Here is a 16442-nt window from a genome sequence, read left to right as displayed (position 1 = left end):
CACATCCGTTCTTTTGAAACTGGATCCAAAACCACTGAAAGCTTCCATAAAAAGTTACTCTTTATTTGTTAATGTGATATCTTACAATTTTGTTAAAAAATGAACTTTTCTCTTGCTAGAATGTAAGTTATTTTCTCAAATATGAATATCTTGAGGCAAATGAGATACCTGAAACTTTCGTAACTTTACATTTTGAAAGGCAGGGCTTAAATCTTTAAAGTCAGGAATGCAATTACTGACAGCATCCAAAACTTGCCAGCTATGCATCTAACCGCATGCAGTATTCATACACTCAGTCTTTGAGTGGGTAAGTCAAGTGCATGCAGTTGCATAGCTGACGTTTTTGAAAGCCAGGCCCTAATAGATAACACCTGCCTCTCTCTGGAGAAAAGTTTTACACAGTGCTTTTGTGCACCAATCTAATTGTTACGGGTTATGTGTGGGGTTACCTGATGACTGGTTCTTGGGGGGGGGGGGATAGGAGGGGGAAAAGAGGGCCAAGTTCTAAGCCACTGGCACCAGTCCATTGCATATGACAGCATTTTCCTCATCTCTCCTCTCACACACCTTAATAATCATACTATATAACCTCCATTCTTGTTGTGAGACTTTCCTGAGGCATTTAAAAATACAATTTCCAGGTAAAACTCTAAATCCACTAAGAGCTATACGAATTAATCCCAGATTAAGAAACTAGATTGTTTTAGAGCACCGGTTTGCATTGATAAAGTTCTTCAAACGATATCTGAGTCAGTCCTAGGAAACAAATATGACAGGAAAATTTGGACCACTTGAGACTTAAAAGTAATGTAGAGAAGGTTCTAAGAAGTGCATCTCATATTCTTTCAGTGCTGCTACTGGAGAAGTCTGTCTGCAGCGGAGTGATGTTATGGTCATAGGCGGCATATTCAGAGGTCCCATTACTTGCTGCTTTGAGTTGCTGAGCAGCATGAGTGAGCTGAAATGCTGCATCGGGATGAGCTGTATCAGGCAGCAACGTACACTCCCTTTCCAGCATATCTGCCACTCCTTTCAAAAGGTCCAAAAATCCAAAAGCCAAGGCTGCCTTGCGTAAACGGTTGAGTTCCTGGAAGGGAGAAAAGCCCCATTTAAAGTCATCTTGATTCTTCTGAAAGGATATTTTATTCATTGCAAATTTGGGGGAAGGGGCCCTCAGGCTACAGTTCTGGCAAGCTTGCCAAGTGCTCACAGCATAAGAGTGAATTCTAGTGCTGGTGCCAGACTGGAGACAGCAGATCTAGCACACTAACATGTTGGCTTTCTCACGACACCCTCCCAGCGTGCCTCATCAGCTCTCGCCCCCGGCTCCATGGCTCTGGTGGATAGCCCTGCAATTTGCAGAAGGGGGTGCTTTGTTATCCGCTCGATTTCAGCCAATTTGTCCAGCAGAATGTACAGAACGTGATTTTCTTAGATTGTAAACTCTTAGGGCAGAGCCCATAGCCTTGTCTGTGTTTATAGAGCACGTACCAGAACCCTGGTTGGGGTCTCTGGCGGGTTGTGTCACTGCTAGGCTTGAGGGAAGAATTATGGTTATAGTCTGGTACAATGTAGCTAACTGTATCTGGCTTATTGGATTTCTTGTCCTCTGCATCATGGGCAGAACACACACTGATAGTTGACTTTGTTATCCAAGTATAGGGTGCTCTTGGGTGCTCTCATTTCCTTCTATGATGCCCTTTGATCCCTCAGTACTAGTAGTACCTGCTGCTCTCCAATTCATTCCAGAGTCCAGCTGGCAAGGGGTGTTTGGAGTGCACACCATTTCTGCCCTTCCCCATGGAGATGTGTACACCACCTCTGGGATACATGGAATCACAAAGACCTTAACAGACTGCTAAGGTCAAACCCGCCCGTTCCTCACCCCTAAAATTCACCTCCCACCCTTGCTATCTTGGGGCTCTGGCTTTCATTATCTGCACCGCCAGTGCAGACTCACCTCTGGGATACATGAGATCACTCTCAGGTCTCCTTCAACTGAACCCAATATGCTGTCCTGTCAAAGGAGCTTAGATCAGGGGACTGCAGGTTACAGCTTTACCAATCTGTACAATTGGTCAAGTATCTCCCTCCCTCACAAGGGCTGCTGAGAATTAACATTTGCAAAGCACTACAAGCTCTTTGGATAGACCACACGGAGAATTATTAACCTCATCGGTCAACGTGCTCTATAGATCAAACTTGTATCAGTACAGTCACACGTTACATGCAACCCATAACATGCTACTCACTTTGTAGAATGTTTGAGTTTTTTCAGGGAGTTTTCTTGCATTTCTCAAGATCTTCTGTACATCTGTCTGGAGAAAAAAAAAAACACCCATAACTTTGGGGGGGAAGAATCCCCAGCTATACTGATAAATAATCACTTGATCATTCCCGCAGGCTCAGTGATCAGTCACTGATTATGCAGCTCATACAAGCTAACATACAAATGGTTATTACACTAAACCAGATACCAGGCAAAGCTTTCATTAAACAAACTATATGTGCCAAGGTGTTTTAATTATGACATTTCAAACAGGAAGCTTTAATATGAATTAAAGAAAAAAAAAATGACACTAGATGGAAATAACAGGTATAGAGACCGTTCTACTGCCCAAGTAAGACGACCCTTTCAAAGCATTGATCCTGAACTGTGCAAGAGCACCAAAGCGAAGTACTGAGTTGCTACCTGGAGGCCGCTTGGTTTGATCCACACAGTGACATTCTGCGCATAACTGCGCTTGTTTTTGGGCTGTAAGGGGAAAGGGCTTTTATTGTCATCTTCGCCATAAGGATTTTCTTTAGCATCTGAAAGAAAATAAAGCTTTTTAAGAATAAGACGTGGCAAGGGCATTAACGCAGAAACCATCAAATGCACGGGAGACTTTAAAATCTTGGTTACTACCTGAAATAGGCCCAAGCTGTGCCATTTTCCCTAGCCAAGGCAGGGGCTCAGGACCAGGTTCAAAGAGAGACATCATGAGGTTTGATTTCTTCTTACTATCAGCTTGGGAGTACAGCATTCCATGCCATTCAGGCCTAAAGAAACGAGCAGACTGCTAAGGTCAAAACCGCCCATTCCACACCCCTAAAATTCACCTCCCACCCTCGCTACCTTGGGGCTCTGGCTTTCAGTATTTACACCGCCAGTGCAGAATCAAAGTAACACTAAACATTCTTGTCAAGCCACCTGGGGCTCACAGCTTGGCGTGCAGTATTTCATAGATGACTGGTCCCAAAGCATCACCACGAAAAGGGACTTTTCAAAGAGAAATGCACCTCCATACCCTAACTGAACAATGGCCACCATGCCTTCCACTTTCAGGCTCCCATGCAGCAGTACACAGAAGTTGGGTATTTTGCCAGCAATTTGATTAGCTGAATTCTCATCCTCAGTGTCATCAGTGATCCCCGGTCCCACCTCATCACCTTCTGTGCAAAAGGAAACAAAACCAAGAGAGAGAGTCACACTCACTAACGCTGCTTTGTTTTCTATCATGTTTGACACCTTAAAACCTCTGCCAGGCAAGTCACCCAGCAACAGCCACCTCTTGTCAACCCAAAGCAAACCACCCTACAGTGCAGTTCAACAGAGCAACCTTCCTGGCATGCAGCACCTTCTCTCTTTAGGAAGGCTCCAATTCTCCAAAGCCTGGTGGTGTGGCTAATGAGTCACAGCACGGCATATAGTTCCAGTGCAGTGGTTTTCAAATTTTTGTATTGGTGACCTCTTTCACACAGCAAGCCTCTGAGTGTGACCCACCCCCATAAATCAAAAATGGGCAGTTTAATTTAATTTAACAGGGGGTTGGGGCTATCAGTCCCACAGAGCTGACAGCTCGCGACCCTCACGTAACCACCTTGCGACCTCCTGAGGAGTCACGACCCTCAGTTTGAGAACCCCCATGTCTGCCCTGCTCTGGCCTCAGTTCAAGTGAAACCTCACCTTTGGGAAAACCAGACTAAAATACAAGGTTCCAACACTGTGCTGGTTGCAAGTGACCCCTTTTAAGGGAACCCTTAACCCCTCCCTTCATATGATTCTTTTTTGTCACAAGCAACTTACTGAGTTTTAGGAGGTGAAAAACAGCTGTGCTTTAGCCATCAGCATGAGGTTCCCAAAGGGAAGAAAGGTTTGGCACAAAAGAGTGCAAATACACAGAGCCAAAACCCACTAACTGCATATTTGGTCCTTTCAAATTTTCCCAAGAGAAACCTCATGATATTTCCTCTTTGCTCCACTTGAGGAAGCGTAACTAGGAACCACACTGAAATGGCAACAGAAGCCCTTCTGAATGCAACCACAAGTACACAGCAGGCAAAGCTTGAGATTTACCCAATCTTCCTTACTACTTCCACCAGCCTCCCAGGCACAGATACAAATGTTAACAGAGAGGAGCAGTAGCTAGCGTTCCTGAATAGGGTGACCAGACAGCAAGTGTGAAAAATTGGGACAGGGGGTGGGGGGTAATAGGAGCCTATATAAGACAAAACCCCAAATATCGGGACTGTCCCTGTAAAATCGGGACATCTGGTCACCCTATTCCTGAATAACAATGGATAAATCAAAGCACAAATACCACGCTCTGTATTACCCCACCCACAAGGTGGCTGAGGTAATATCTTTTATTGGACACAAGCTTGTCTCTCTCACCAACAGAAGTTGGTTCAATAAAACACTACCTCATCTACCTTGTTTCTTTAATATCGTGGGACCAACATGGTTACAACTACACTGCTTACAAGCTCTGTTCTGAAGACCATTAAAAAAAAAAACCCCAATCACTACAAGCAGATAAAAAGGTGCATTAAACATTCAGCTTGATTCCTGAGCTAGAATTATTTGTATCTCTAAGTTCAGAAAGTTCTATTTATGATGTCAGTAAAGAGACACTGTCCCTTTTATTAACAGTGCTGTTTTATGTACAGATGCACTTTTAAGAATCCTTTTTTTAAAAAAGGCAAAGAGCTTGTGTTTAAGATTTTAATTTTAATGGGCTCATCAAAAAGTGTTCTCCAAATGGCATGACACTTGTCCTTTAAGAGAACTTTGGAATGTCTGGCTCTACTCTACCACCAGCAACCTTGGAAAACCTTGTCAATTCCAAACAGTGCAATGTTCACTATTAGAAACAAAAATGGCTCACCTTTGTTGAGTGCAATGGGCAGTACCAAGTGTCTAGATAATACAGGAGGGCTAGAAATATCAGCTATATCTATAAAGCCAACTATTTCTAGATCTGCAAAGAAACAAACAGTCACAAGTCAGCCCTGGAAACAGCTAAGGATTCATTCATGTTAAGTTTAACATCAAAAGAGGAATACTCTTCCTTAACTGTGAGCTTTTTGAAGCATGGACCATATATAACTACAGCACTTCACACAATGGGGCCCCAATCTTGATCGGGACCTCTAGGTGCCCCCATAATATTATTGTATAGTAAATATTTCTGAGTAACTTTAAGATGGGCAGTTGAAAAGCAGCTATAACAGACTATAACCTGGTGTGTCTAATGGAAGTTATCTATGAAATATGCTGCTACACAACATGCTTTTGTTCATTGGTACCTAACACTTTGCCCATAGGAGAGCGATAACCAGTCATCTTTAAGAACAAAAAGGCAGACTATCTGCCCTGATCCACTCCTTTGCACTGCTCAGGTGGCACAAATGCCTCACCCCAGGATAGCCCCAGTGTGGGGAGTCCCTAGCAGATATAAAGCCAGGATGGCCACCTTCTACACCTCTGTTGCCAGAGCTCCTGTGCAGAGGGCAAGGAAGGGGAGTGGCCAAAGCATGATGCTCTCTGATTATGCCCAGCTTGCACGTGGTCCTTCAAAGACCATATCCAGCTCAGAGTTCCTACTTCATTTATTAGAATAATTTAACCTTAATTGTGCCCCCATCAGTTTTTGGAAAGAACCACACATTTTTTGATGAAGACTCCAATAGAGGCAGATATTGTTTAAGACATGTCACAGAGCAGGTTCGGGAAAGCAAGTTATCACACAGAGTAACCTACCATAGCACTCTACTGCCCAATTGTAAAGAATAACATAAAACCAAAAGCACACAAGGCCAAGTGCACTGCTGAGAAGGGAAATTTACTTTGACATAATAAGCAGGCCTGGATTAACCAATGTACACTCTGTGCACTTGCACAGGGGGGCCCTGCCCACTGGATTTAAGTGAGTGCATTGCAAGCTGGTATGCGGGGTTGCAATTCTGTCATGATGGGGGGGCAGTCGGGCAATTTTAAGCGAAGGTGGGGGGCCCTGCAATTTCCATAGTGCATAGCACACCAACATTCTTTAAATCAGGCACTAATAACAAGTAAACCTTCATGCGGAAGGTCATATTTGCAAATATTGCAGAGTGTATTCGCTCCTTGAGGTGCATTCACTTATTTACGCATTGTGTGCATGCCTCAGTGACAGAACGGACCCCCTCTTCCCAGGTGAAACTTTGGTCTCTGGGATGAATGAGGAAGGTTGCACTCTGCACAATTGTTTTTACAGTGAATTTAGTGGTGGTGAGAGGAGCAAATTAACAACTCTTGGAGAATGAAGATATAAGTAAGGGCAATCCAAGCTTCCTCCATGTTCCAATGTCTCAATATCAGCCTTTGGAGGGTAGTTCAGACTCTATAGAATTCAACCCTTGGTTTCTCTGCTGAGGCTGCCAACAAAGGTGCCAACTGGTTCCAACTGAGATGGAGGGGGGAGGGTTTGTGATGTAGGCAAGTCTAGTAAGAACTGCCCTGACATCACCAGCTCATTTGCCACTGAGCACCCATTAGAGCAGGGGCGGGCAAACATTTTGGCCTGAGGGCCGCATCGGGTTTCTGAAATTGTATGGAGGGCTGGTTAGGGGAGGCTGTGCGTCCCCAAACAGTCAGGTGTGGCCCAGCCCCAGCCCCCTATCCGACCCCCCCCTGCTTCTCGCCCCCTGATGGTCCCCTGGGACTCCTGTCCCATCCAGCCCCCCCTGTTCCCTGTCAGCCCCCGGAACCCCTGCCCCTGACTGCCCCCGCCACCCCATCCAACCCCTCCTCTTATTCCTGACTGCCCCCTGGGGATCCCTGCCCCCATTCAACGCCCCGGTTCCCTGCCCTATGACCGCCCTGACCCCATCCACACCCCCACCCCAACCACCACCCTGAACTCCCCTGCCCTCTATCCAACCCCCTCTGCTCCCTGCCCCCTTACCACACCGCCCAGCTGGAGCCAGCCTCCACGCAGCACAGAGCACTGGGTCAGGCAGCAGCTCTGCAGCTGTGCTGCCTGGCAAGAGCTCGCAGCCCCACTGCCCAGAGCATTGTGCCGGCGGCGGGGCGCGCCGAGACTGCGGGGGAGGGGGAACAGCAAGGGAGGAGCCGAGGGCTAGGAGCTTAGGGGTCGGGCAGGAGGGTCCTGTGGGCCGTAGTTTGCCCACCTCTGCATTAGAGGATAATGACTTCTGCTCACCTCCAAGCTGGACTGATTTCAGATTAGTCTCCCAGAAGTGAAAGTCTCCATATCCTGAAGCAGCCTGCCTACCTCTAAGAGACACAGCCAGAACCCACAGCCCAGGGTGCTGTGGTGGCTTTAAGACACCTGTGGACCCTCCCACTCCTCACTTAGATAGCTCTGAGTAGTGCCTAGGCTGTCTATGGGCAACCAGAATCTCAGCAGGATTAGGTACTGCTGCCCTAGTCCCAACCTGCCCCTCCTGCCCTCTACATCAGGCTTGCAAGGGAGTCTGTGGAAGACAGCCCACAGCTGTCTTCCACACTTCCTGCACTGTGGGGATTCTCAGCTGGCCACAGCTGGGGTTTTTAAAACCCTTCTACGCCACGCTGGCCCATCTGCCAGGTGTACAGGGGCCAAAATAGGGTGAGACTCTGACCCTCTGATGGCAGATGTAGCTGGCTATTGCAATGTTATTGGAGATTGTATTCCTTTTTCTTCGGACCAGAGAGAAAGTGGAGGGAACAGTCACTATGCAGGGTAGGGGATGTCAACAGAAAAAGAAAAAGTTAACACAACTCAAGTTTAAAAAACAAACAAACATTTGTTACCTGTATTAATTGCTTTAGGGATGGGATCTATTTCCTCATCTATAATGAAAGGTTCTGGTCTGGGAAATACTTGCACATCAGATGTTAAGTGACCACATTTGAGAACAGCATGGAAAGGTGTATAAGCCAGGTCTATTAGTTTTCTAGAACAGGATCATTTATTATTAGGGAAAAAGTAATACAAATCAGTTGAAAATAAGTTTTGCAAGCTTGTTTAAGTGCATTATACTGAGTTCCCAACACTTTTTTTTTTTTTAAAACGTGAGTTAACTCAGTAGTTCTAGCATTGTCAAATTACGAAATGCTACGATATGTTACAGAGACAAGGTGGGGGAGGCAATATCTTTTATTAGATATTAGATAGTACCTCCCACATCTTGTCTCTCTAATATCCCGGGACCAACATGGCTACAACAATACTGCATATGTGATAAATTATGACATTTATGGCAAATTAACAGCAGGAAAAGCCTATGACCTGATCAACATTTCAAGTTGCCCAATCACTGACAAAAGGAAAATATCTAATTAGAAACAGTAGCATCAATATCTATAAAGAGTGAACAAAACAAACAGCCTTAACCAATGAAGGTCAAAGATTAATCAATAGTAGTTAACATACTGGACTAGGAAAGAAAAAGAAACCTATGAATCAAAACAAAACAAATCAAATTTCTTGTTTTATGCTTCTTTGTTTTCTTTACATACCTTAATTTCACAGAGTCATGTTAGTTACAAAAATACTAACCCAAACATGGACTGTACATTCTTCAAGCAAAGGGGTCCATCGATGGTAAAAATCTGTCCTTCCCCGTTATTTAAATCTACAAGTCTTTCCAGACAATCTAAAGAATCTGAGCTCTGGAGCTGCACACACACAAAAAAGAAATTATACCTTTAAAAAAACAAAAACCAGCATAAGAACAGAAGATGCAGTAGACTGTTTTTAAGGAAATATATGAAAATGAGAATAAAAGTCTAAGGCCTGATCTACACTAAAAAATTAGGTTGGTTTAACTACTTGGTCAGGGATATGAAAAATCCACATCCCTGAGTGGCATTAAATCAACTATGTCCCCATGTAGGCAGTGTTAGGTCGACCTAGCTATTGCCTCTCAAGAGATGTGGATTACCTATGCTGATGGGAGAACCTCTCCCATTGGCACCGATAGTTGTGTTTTACGTGTAGACAAGCTCTAAGTTAATTAAAAAAAATTAGAACAACTTTATCTTGCTAATTTTTAAGGAAGCCAATGTTTCTTCCCAAAAGAGGTTTACTCCTAATGTAACATTTATTATTAGCCCAGAAGGTTGTCCCCATACTGGGGTTCGTAATACATTGTTTCACCAAGTCAGACCTAGCTTCCAGCTCTTATATTAATATATTCCAAAGCCAAAAGAGATCATCTAGTCTGACCTCCTGTATAACGCAGGCTACAGGACTTCCCAAAATTATTTCTAGAGCAGATCTTTTAGAAAAACATCAAATCTTGATGTAAAAATTGCCCTTGATGGAAAATCCACCACAATCCTTGGTAAACTGTTCCAGTGGTTAATTACGCTATTAAAAATGTACACCTTATTTCCAGTCTGAATTTGTCTAGCCTCAACTTCCAGCCGTTGGATCATGTTATACTTGTTTGTCTGCTAGAGCCCATTCTCAAATATTTGTTTTCCCCCCATGGTTCTTATAAACTGTGATCAAATCACCCCTTTACCTTTTCTTTGTTAAGCTAAATAAATTCACAGGTTCTCAGTCTTCAAGAGTGCATGAGTGCCTTTGATAACATAATACTTTCTATTTCTATAGTGCCTTTCCTCAGAGGATTACTTAGGCTATATCTACACTACAGATGCAGTGCCGCTCTAGTGACATTGCATAGACACATGCTACATCAATGGAAGAGGTTTTCCTGTCACTGTAGTTAATCCACCCCTCCAAAGGTGGCAGCGAGGTGGATGGTAGAAGTCTTCCATTGACCTAGCAGTGCTATACCGGGGCTTAGGTTAGTTTATCTACATCTCTCAATTAATTTACATATACTGCAGGTGAATGTGACACAATTATCACGAAAACCAAACACTTTACCACCAGATTGTTAGAATAAATCTTGGGGAGAATATGTGATTCTGTAAAAACAATCACTCAGTAGAACAAAACCAGCAAGAATTTGTTAAAGGAGTCACCTCTTCTAGATTAGCCATGCACATGATGTATAACTTGGACGGGAAGGGAAAAGGCAGTGGAAATCGGCTGCTTTCATTTCGTTGGTTGCACGTAGCTAAGGAGTGCCGCAGAGAGCCTCTGCCAATCCCTAAACAGCCGTCGGTTACTAGAACAACCTAGTGCACACACAAACGGATACATTAGCATTTTCACCTAAACACATTTCTTCATCTGCCCCAATCCTGCAAACATTTACACCTGTGCTTAGCTTTACTTCTGTCAGTAGTCCCATTGGGACCACACGGCTTAGTCCTGAAAATCCCTACTCACATGAGCAGTCCTGACTCGCAATGAATTAATTACATAAGGATTACTCATGTAAGGTTTGCATGTAAATTGTATATTTAAGCAATTAACCGTTACAAATTCGATGCTCTACATAATAAACAGACATATCTATATTTTAAAATTTAATGAAGAAAATAATGGCTAGGATTTATTTTTATAAGCTATAATCAGACCCTACTACTAATGAACACAGAGTAACAATTAGAAGTATGTTTTTCAGTTTTAAAAAGCCACACACCCTTGCAGTATAGAAACTACGCTGTCACAAGGACATTCAACTGCTGGGCAACTCAAGAGCCTCAGAGGAAAGATACTAGAAGAGTGCAAGTTATTATAATCACTCTACAGAACTCAGGGGCCAACCCAATTCCCACGGAAGCCAATATGGGCCATAAAAAAGCAAATATCGGTCAGGTACGTCAGTTCCTCAGTCCTTTGCTAACTATTACAGCAGTTCTCAACCCTTTCTGGTTCAGCAGCAGCACTAAGGCACTAATGTGATATTTTTCATCCAAATGGATCCCCAAAGTTATTTACAAAAAAATGGCACTGTAAGGTTAAATAAAATCATTGGATTTGTTTGCCCTCCACTGAAATGCAGCCATTTCTGGGCTGGAACATGGCAGCTGTGTGGTGTTGCTGTGTCCCAAAAAACAACAGTTTTGGCTAGCAAGTGAGAAATACCAAAGTCAGCTGAAATTAAGCATTTATTCTTTTCATCCAGATTTAAAATCCAGGTTTTAACAGGTGAGAGAATGCACACGTTTTATTCCTCAACACACCTGTCACTTTCATAGTCTCATCAGTGCTTGTGTTTGCTCTCATGCTTGAAAATAACCTGCCTTACTGTAACAAGAGTTTGCACATTTCCCATGGCCTTTCATCCTCCAGTAACCTGATGTGCTAGCACAATGGCCTATGGTGGAAATAAGAGATCACCCTACTGAAGATCCGATATATGCTTGATTTTTACATCTTTCTGTTTGGTTCTGTCGTCTGTTTTTTCAAGGGACCTTTTATGGCTATATTACAGGTGGTCTCAATCCACTAGCTGCAAAATCAGCAAATGCAAATCGTACCCCAACCAACAACGAGGGCCAAATGTAGGCTTTTTCCCCCAAGGAGCACCGCACGGGGGGGAAACCAGACCCAAAGCTGTAACAGCCCAGTGGAAGTTCTGAGTCCCTCTAGCTGAGCACGGCAGATGCAGGCACAGTGGCTCAGCAGGGCTTGGGGATCAAAGACAGAACACATTCAGCAGCAGTCCTCACTACTGCTTCAGAGCAAAGGACGCTGCTGAGCCCAGACACCAGCAGGTGCATGGTGGGGGAAAGAGCTTTGTGTTTGGCCATGACCCTTACCTACTGACTGTGGCTCGCTGGGGCTGGGGAATGGAGGCAGGAGCATAAACCAAGCCTTCCAGAAGTGCTCGAAGAGTTCTAGGGAACTATTTTATTTTGTAAGATGTAGGTGCATCAGGAGGGGGAGGGGATCAGTGTTAAAAGGGGTCCTCAAACGTTTTTCTCTCTACCCAACACTGCAGCTGGGCCAGAGATGGCAGAAATTAGCCCAAATGTTGCTGCTGATTATTTTATGGAAGGGTTGAACATAGTGGCCAACCAAATTATGTTCAATTTAATAACTGAAATATTATTATAAAAAATAATCTGCAAATACTGCAAGCTAGAGTCTGAGAACAGTCAAAGGCGGCAACCAATCATTACCTGGCAGGGAATCGCAGCACCCCATTCCTGTTGCACAACATTACAAACCCCAACCAGTGCCGATTCTAAGCACGTTTTGTCATAATCATCCATGTTACTTAGGGCTTCCTGGAAAGAAAAATTACACATTATCCTGCCTGAGTGGACGATTGTTATCAGGGAGCACATGCAGCTTATTACAAATCAGGAAGTAATTCATAAATACCTTCCCTTCCCATTGTGTCTTTATTAGGGAAGTATTGTATTCCAAAGGATGATCTGCAAAGTTTTAAAAAAATTGGGCTTATGCCCTTTTGTAGGCTATAGAAAGTAGGCCTGAAGAAACTGAGGTTTGATTTGTTTCGTTAAGTATTTTTCTGATTTCCTTTATATTAGAAATTAAAGCCTGAAAAACCACATATTGACTGGGGAACAGGTGAAATTCTGACCTCACGAACTGCAAGCAAAAGCTGAGAGGGAAGGAATTCTGGTCCACAAAGGGTACAAACCTGTTTTTAAAATAATCCTTTGCAGGTCTACTAAGAACAGAACAGTCAAAACCTGAAACTATGCTATTCCCTCAAGTAAAACAAAATATCTACTCCCATTGCTCTGATATTTCAACCCCCCGGAATACATGTGAAATAATAATCAGTGAAGTCAATGGGAACACGGTTGCTGCTTTAAAAGGTACCGTTTGTTGGTATCACAATATGACCTTAAGTAATATAACCTCACAACATGCCTGTGAAGTGGGTCAGTAATTTTATATCCAGTTTATAGATGTGGAAACTGAGCCACAGAGCACTTGCCTAAGAGCCTGCCATGCAGGAAGTCAGTGGCAGGGGAAGTAACAGAATCCAAGACTCTTACGTTCATATCCCGTCTTTAACATAAAACAATCCTTCCTCCCTAAAAGGAAAATTTTATACAGGATCAGAAAAGCACCACACAAAGTATCTGAGGCTCCAAAACCCAGAGAGAAGTACAAGCTAGAGCAACTTGGTTGGACATTTGACCTGGATAGATTTCCCCAAGGCCACCCCTCAAAAAATAAACAGCAGCAATGAGAATGTGGGAGAATTCATACGGTAAAATGAAAACAGCAAAGAGAATTTGTTCTCAGCAATATATGTAACATCCCTGCACCCCCAGCTCCCTGCTTATGACCCTGCACCCTCACTCCAGTCCCTGTTTGTCATTAGCTGTCCCCCATATTTACATGAGATCTGGGTTTGGTAGCTCCTCCCCTTAGGTTGGGGGAAGGAGCCTTTAGATGTGGGCGGGAGCAATCCCAGATTCCCAATAGGTGCCAAAAAAACATACGTAACATAATCAAGCAACATGAAATTTGGAGTGCCTTGTCCAGTCTCTTTTAAAGCACTGAGAAGTCCACGCAACTCCCATGAGGGTCAAAGGCGTTCCACATCACATACCATTCAGCCCCAAGCTCCTTCTCAGATCTTCTCTCCTTTCCATGTTCTCCCCGCCTCCCTCCACTCTGCCAATCATGTCAGGCCTGAAGCATCCTTAGTCACTTTGCCCCACTCTCTTCCTGCTTCCATGTTACCCCAGGCACAAAACGTCTTCTCTAAACCTGTTCACTTTATTCAAAACCCTTCCTGGAGCTCCCTTATGCTGTGTCACCTTTGGAGAGCACGTCAAAACTCACACAAAACAGGGAAGTCACAAAACCATCAGTGTATGGACATGCCTCCTCAAGTATCCCGCTGATCTCATTACTGGAACCCTCCGAACAACTTCTCTTCATCCCCACCTTTGCCTTCATTAGCCCTGCCTTGATGGGTGACATCTGAATTTAGACTGTAAGTTCTTCAGGACAGGAACTGTCTCTTTACTTGTTTTTGTAAACTACCCAGCACACTTTTGGATGCTCAGACGGCATTACAGGCAGCGCTATCACTTTCTTGTCTGATCATAAAACACAACTTTCCCCTGCCTCAGTTTCCATATTTGTAAAATAGGGATAACACTCACTTCATAGGGTTGTTGTGAGGCTTAATTAACAGTATATAAAGCGATATGAGATCCTCGGACAGGAAGGCTAAGGTTTCACTACAGCCATGAAACACACAGAATATTTTGAAGAATTGACTTGCTGAGCCCAGTATGTTCTTTATAAGGTGTACCTGAAGCGTGTTGTAATCTCTTGTAAAGGGAACCATCAGTTCCCAAAGCGATGAGAAGACCACCAAGGCTGTAAACTCAAGTTTGTAATTGGTGGCCATGTGCTCAAACAACATGGTCAATCCATGGACAGCCAGGTGTTTCCGTTGATACTCTTCAGAGCCCTCCACAGAAACAGGCCGGGTCATGGAGAGCGACACGTCCATCACCACCACAGTCGGCATGATGATCCTTTCTCTATGTTACCAAGAGGAGAGATTCACTGCAAAGGAGAAAAAGCTCTATAGAGTGATTATCCCAGAGAATTGAAAGAGAAACATAAGTCCAATCCTACAGAGTGGCCCTATATGAGGCCATGTCACGCTGTAGCACTAACAACACATTAGGACTTTTACATGCTTAAAACTGTAAAGTGCCCCAAGACTGGGATATGAGGGGATGCAGAGGGTTAAAACTGGGATAAGAGAGGTAGCTAGAGGTCACACAACATATAGGGCTTGCCTATATTTTAAATTTAATTTGGATTAAAGGTGTGAATTTAAAGTGCATTGGCTATTTGTGAATAACTCCATGTGTGGACACACTTATTCTAGAACAAGAGTGCCTTGCACCAATTTAGCTTTAATTCAAACTGGGCTTTGTGGTCCAAGGGGTTGAGAAAAGCGGGCTGCTGGGTACTGTTGGATAGAGCTAAGAGAGGAGGAGGAGGTGGCGGCAAAGCAGCAGCAGAAACACACCACAGAAGCACCCAGAGAAGGCAGCAAGGATACCCCCCTGTAGTGAGCTTTTGGGAAGAGTGATGGCTGGTAAGAGGCTTGGAACTGTGAGCAAAGAAACTGTCTCCTGCTGTTTGAGGCCTTCTGGGTACAGGGAAACAGGACATTGTGTACATTCTTGTAAGTAAGCAGGATTGCACCCGACTACATTAACAATTTCTCCTTCCAAAGGAAACAACCAGCTACACCCCAAAATCAGCATGGGTCAAACAGGATTTAGCTAAACTGGAACAAGATACTCCTATTCTAGAATAAGAGTGTCCACACATGGAGTTATTGCAATAGTTATTCCAGACAAAATATTCCTGAATAACTTCAGGTGTAGACAAGGGGTAGGGGGTTGCATAGGGCTGAGGCTGAGAACAGGAATGGGATAAATGGGTGGTGCTGGTGGGGTAAGGATTTGTGATGTCCTGGAGCTATGTGTTTAAAGGGTCCCAGCAAGAAAGGATTTGGACTTTTCTGAAGGAGATAAATGTGTGTGCGCAAGGAGGAAGGTGGTTAGCTAGAAAGGGAGATACAGCTTTGGGAAGGCAGGACAGGGACAGCAGGAAGGGCAGAATTTCAGGGTTCTGGGACTGAGGTGTGGGGTAGGATTCAAGGAGTCCCAGAGCTGGGATAATAGGGATGGCTGAGGGAAAACAGGATTCAGGGGGTTGGGGGAGCAAGGAGGGCTGAAGGGGACAGGTTTGGCGAGGAGTCAGGATTTGAGGGAACCCAGGGAGGGTAGATTTTGGCAGTATCCCAGGACAGGAGGACAAGATTCAGGAATCCTGAAGCAGCAGGGGATCAGGGACTAATTCAGGCAGATTCTGGAGGTGTCCCAGGTCTGTGGGGGGAATGACTGAGGGTCCCACGGGCTGTGAGAGCTGAGAGATGGTGATGGGGCAAGTTTGGGAGAATTTCAGGGCTAGTGGGGGGCAGGATTTGGGGTTGTGGGGAGCTGATAGGGGCTGGTGGCTGAAGGGGCAGGTTTGGGGGAATCTTGGAGCTGGTGGGAGGAGCAGTTTGGGGCAGGGGAAAACAAGGTTCAGGGTCCTAGGGAGTTGATGTGGGGGTGCAGGGTTCAGTGGCGGTTTGGTGGTAGGGGACACAGGTTTGGAGTAGGTCTTGGAGTAGGTGGGGGAAACTGAGTTTGGTGGTGGGGGTCACTGGGGCAGGATCAGGGAGCACTGGGGGGCAGGTGTGGGGGCCTTGGTTAGTGGGGGGTGCTGTGGTAAGTTTAGGGGTCTCAGTAA

General features: G+C 44.5%; 1 protein-coding gene across 1 annotated transcript; it reads right to left on the bottom strand.

Moving 5' to 3' along the window:
• Positions 1 to 42: 42 nt before the first annotated feature.
• Positions 43 to 14700, bottom strand: INTS14 (integrator complex subunit 14). Its single transcript, XM_054041018.1, has 11 exons — positions 14431 to 14700; positions 12302 to 12409; positions 10250 to 10405; positions 8811 to 8929; positions 8063 to 8205; positions 5151 to 5243; positions 3291 to 3435; positions 2909 to 3042; positions 2693 to 2811; positions 2253 to 2318; positions 43 to 1087 (listed from the first exon to the last, which is right to left on the bottom strand). The coding sequence occupies exons 1-11, from the start codon at positions 14650 to 14652 to the stop codon at positions 836 to 838; spliced, it is 1557 nt and encodes a 518-aa protein (XP_053896993.1). The 5' UTR covers positions 14653 to 14700; the 3' UTR covers positions 43 to 835.
• Positions 14701 to 16442: the final 1742 nt, after the last annotated feature.

The sequence above is a fragment of the Malaclemys terrapin genome, chromosome 10 (genome assembly GCF_027887155.1).
Source record: "Malaclemys terrapin pileata isolate rMalTer1 chromosome 10, rMalTer1.hap1, whole genome shotgun sequence".
In the NCBI taxonomy this organism is placed as follows: domain Eukaryota; kingdom Metazoa; phylum Chordata; order Testudines; family Emydidae; genus Malaclemys; species Malaclemys terrapin.
This window is presented reverse-complemented; position numbering and strand designations above follow the sequence as displayed.

Excerpts from the sequence above, each read along its gene's own strand:
- INTS14 (XM_054041018.1), bottom strand. The coding sequence starts at position 14,652 with ATGCCGACTGTGGTGGTGATGGACGTGTCGCTCTCCATGACCCGGCCT. Across the intron at positions 8,930-10,249 it reads GCATGGCTAATCTAGAAGAG|CTCCAGAGCTCAGATTCTTT; the intron begins GTGACTCCTTTA and ends GTGTGTGTGCAG. Across the intron at positions 3,043-3,290 it reads GTGGCCATTGTTCAGTTAGG|GCCTGAATGGCATGGAATGC; the intron begins GTATGGAGGTGC and ends TCGTTTCTTTAG.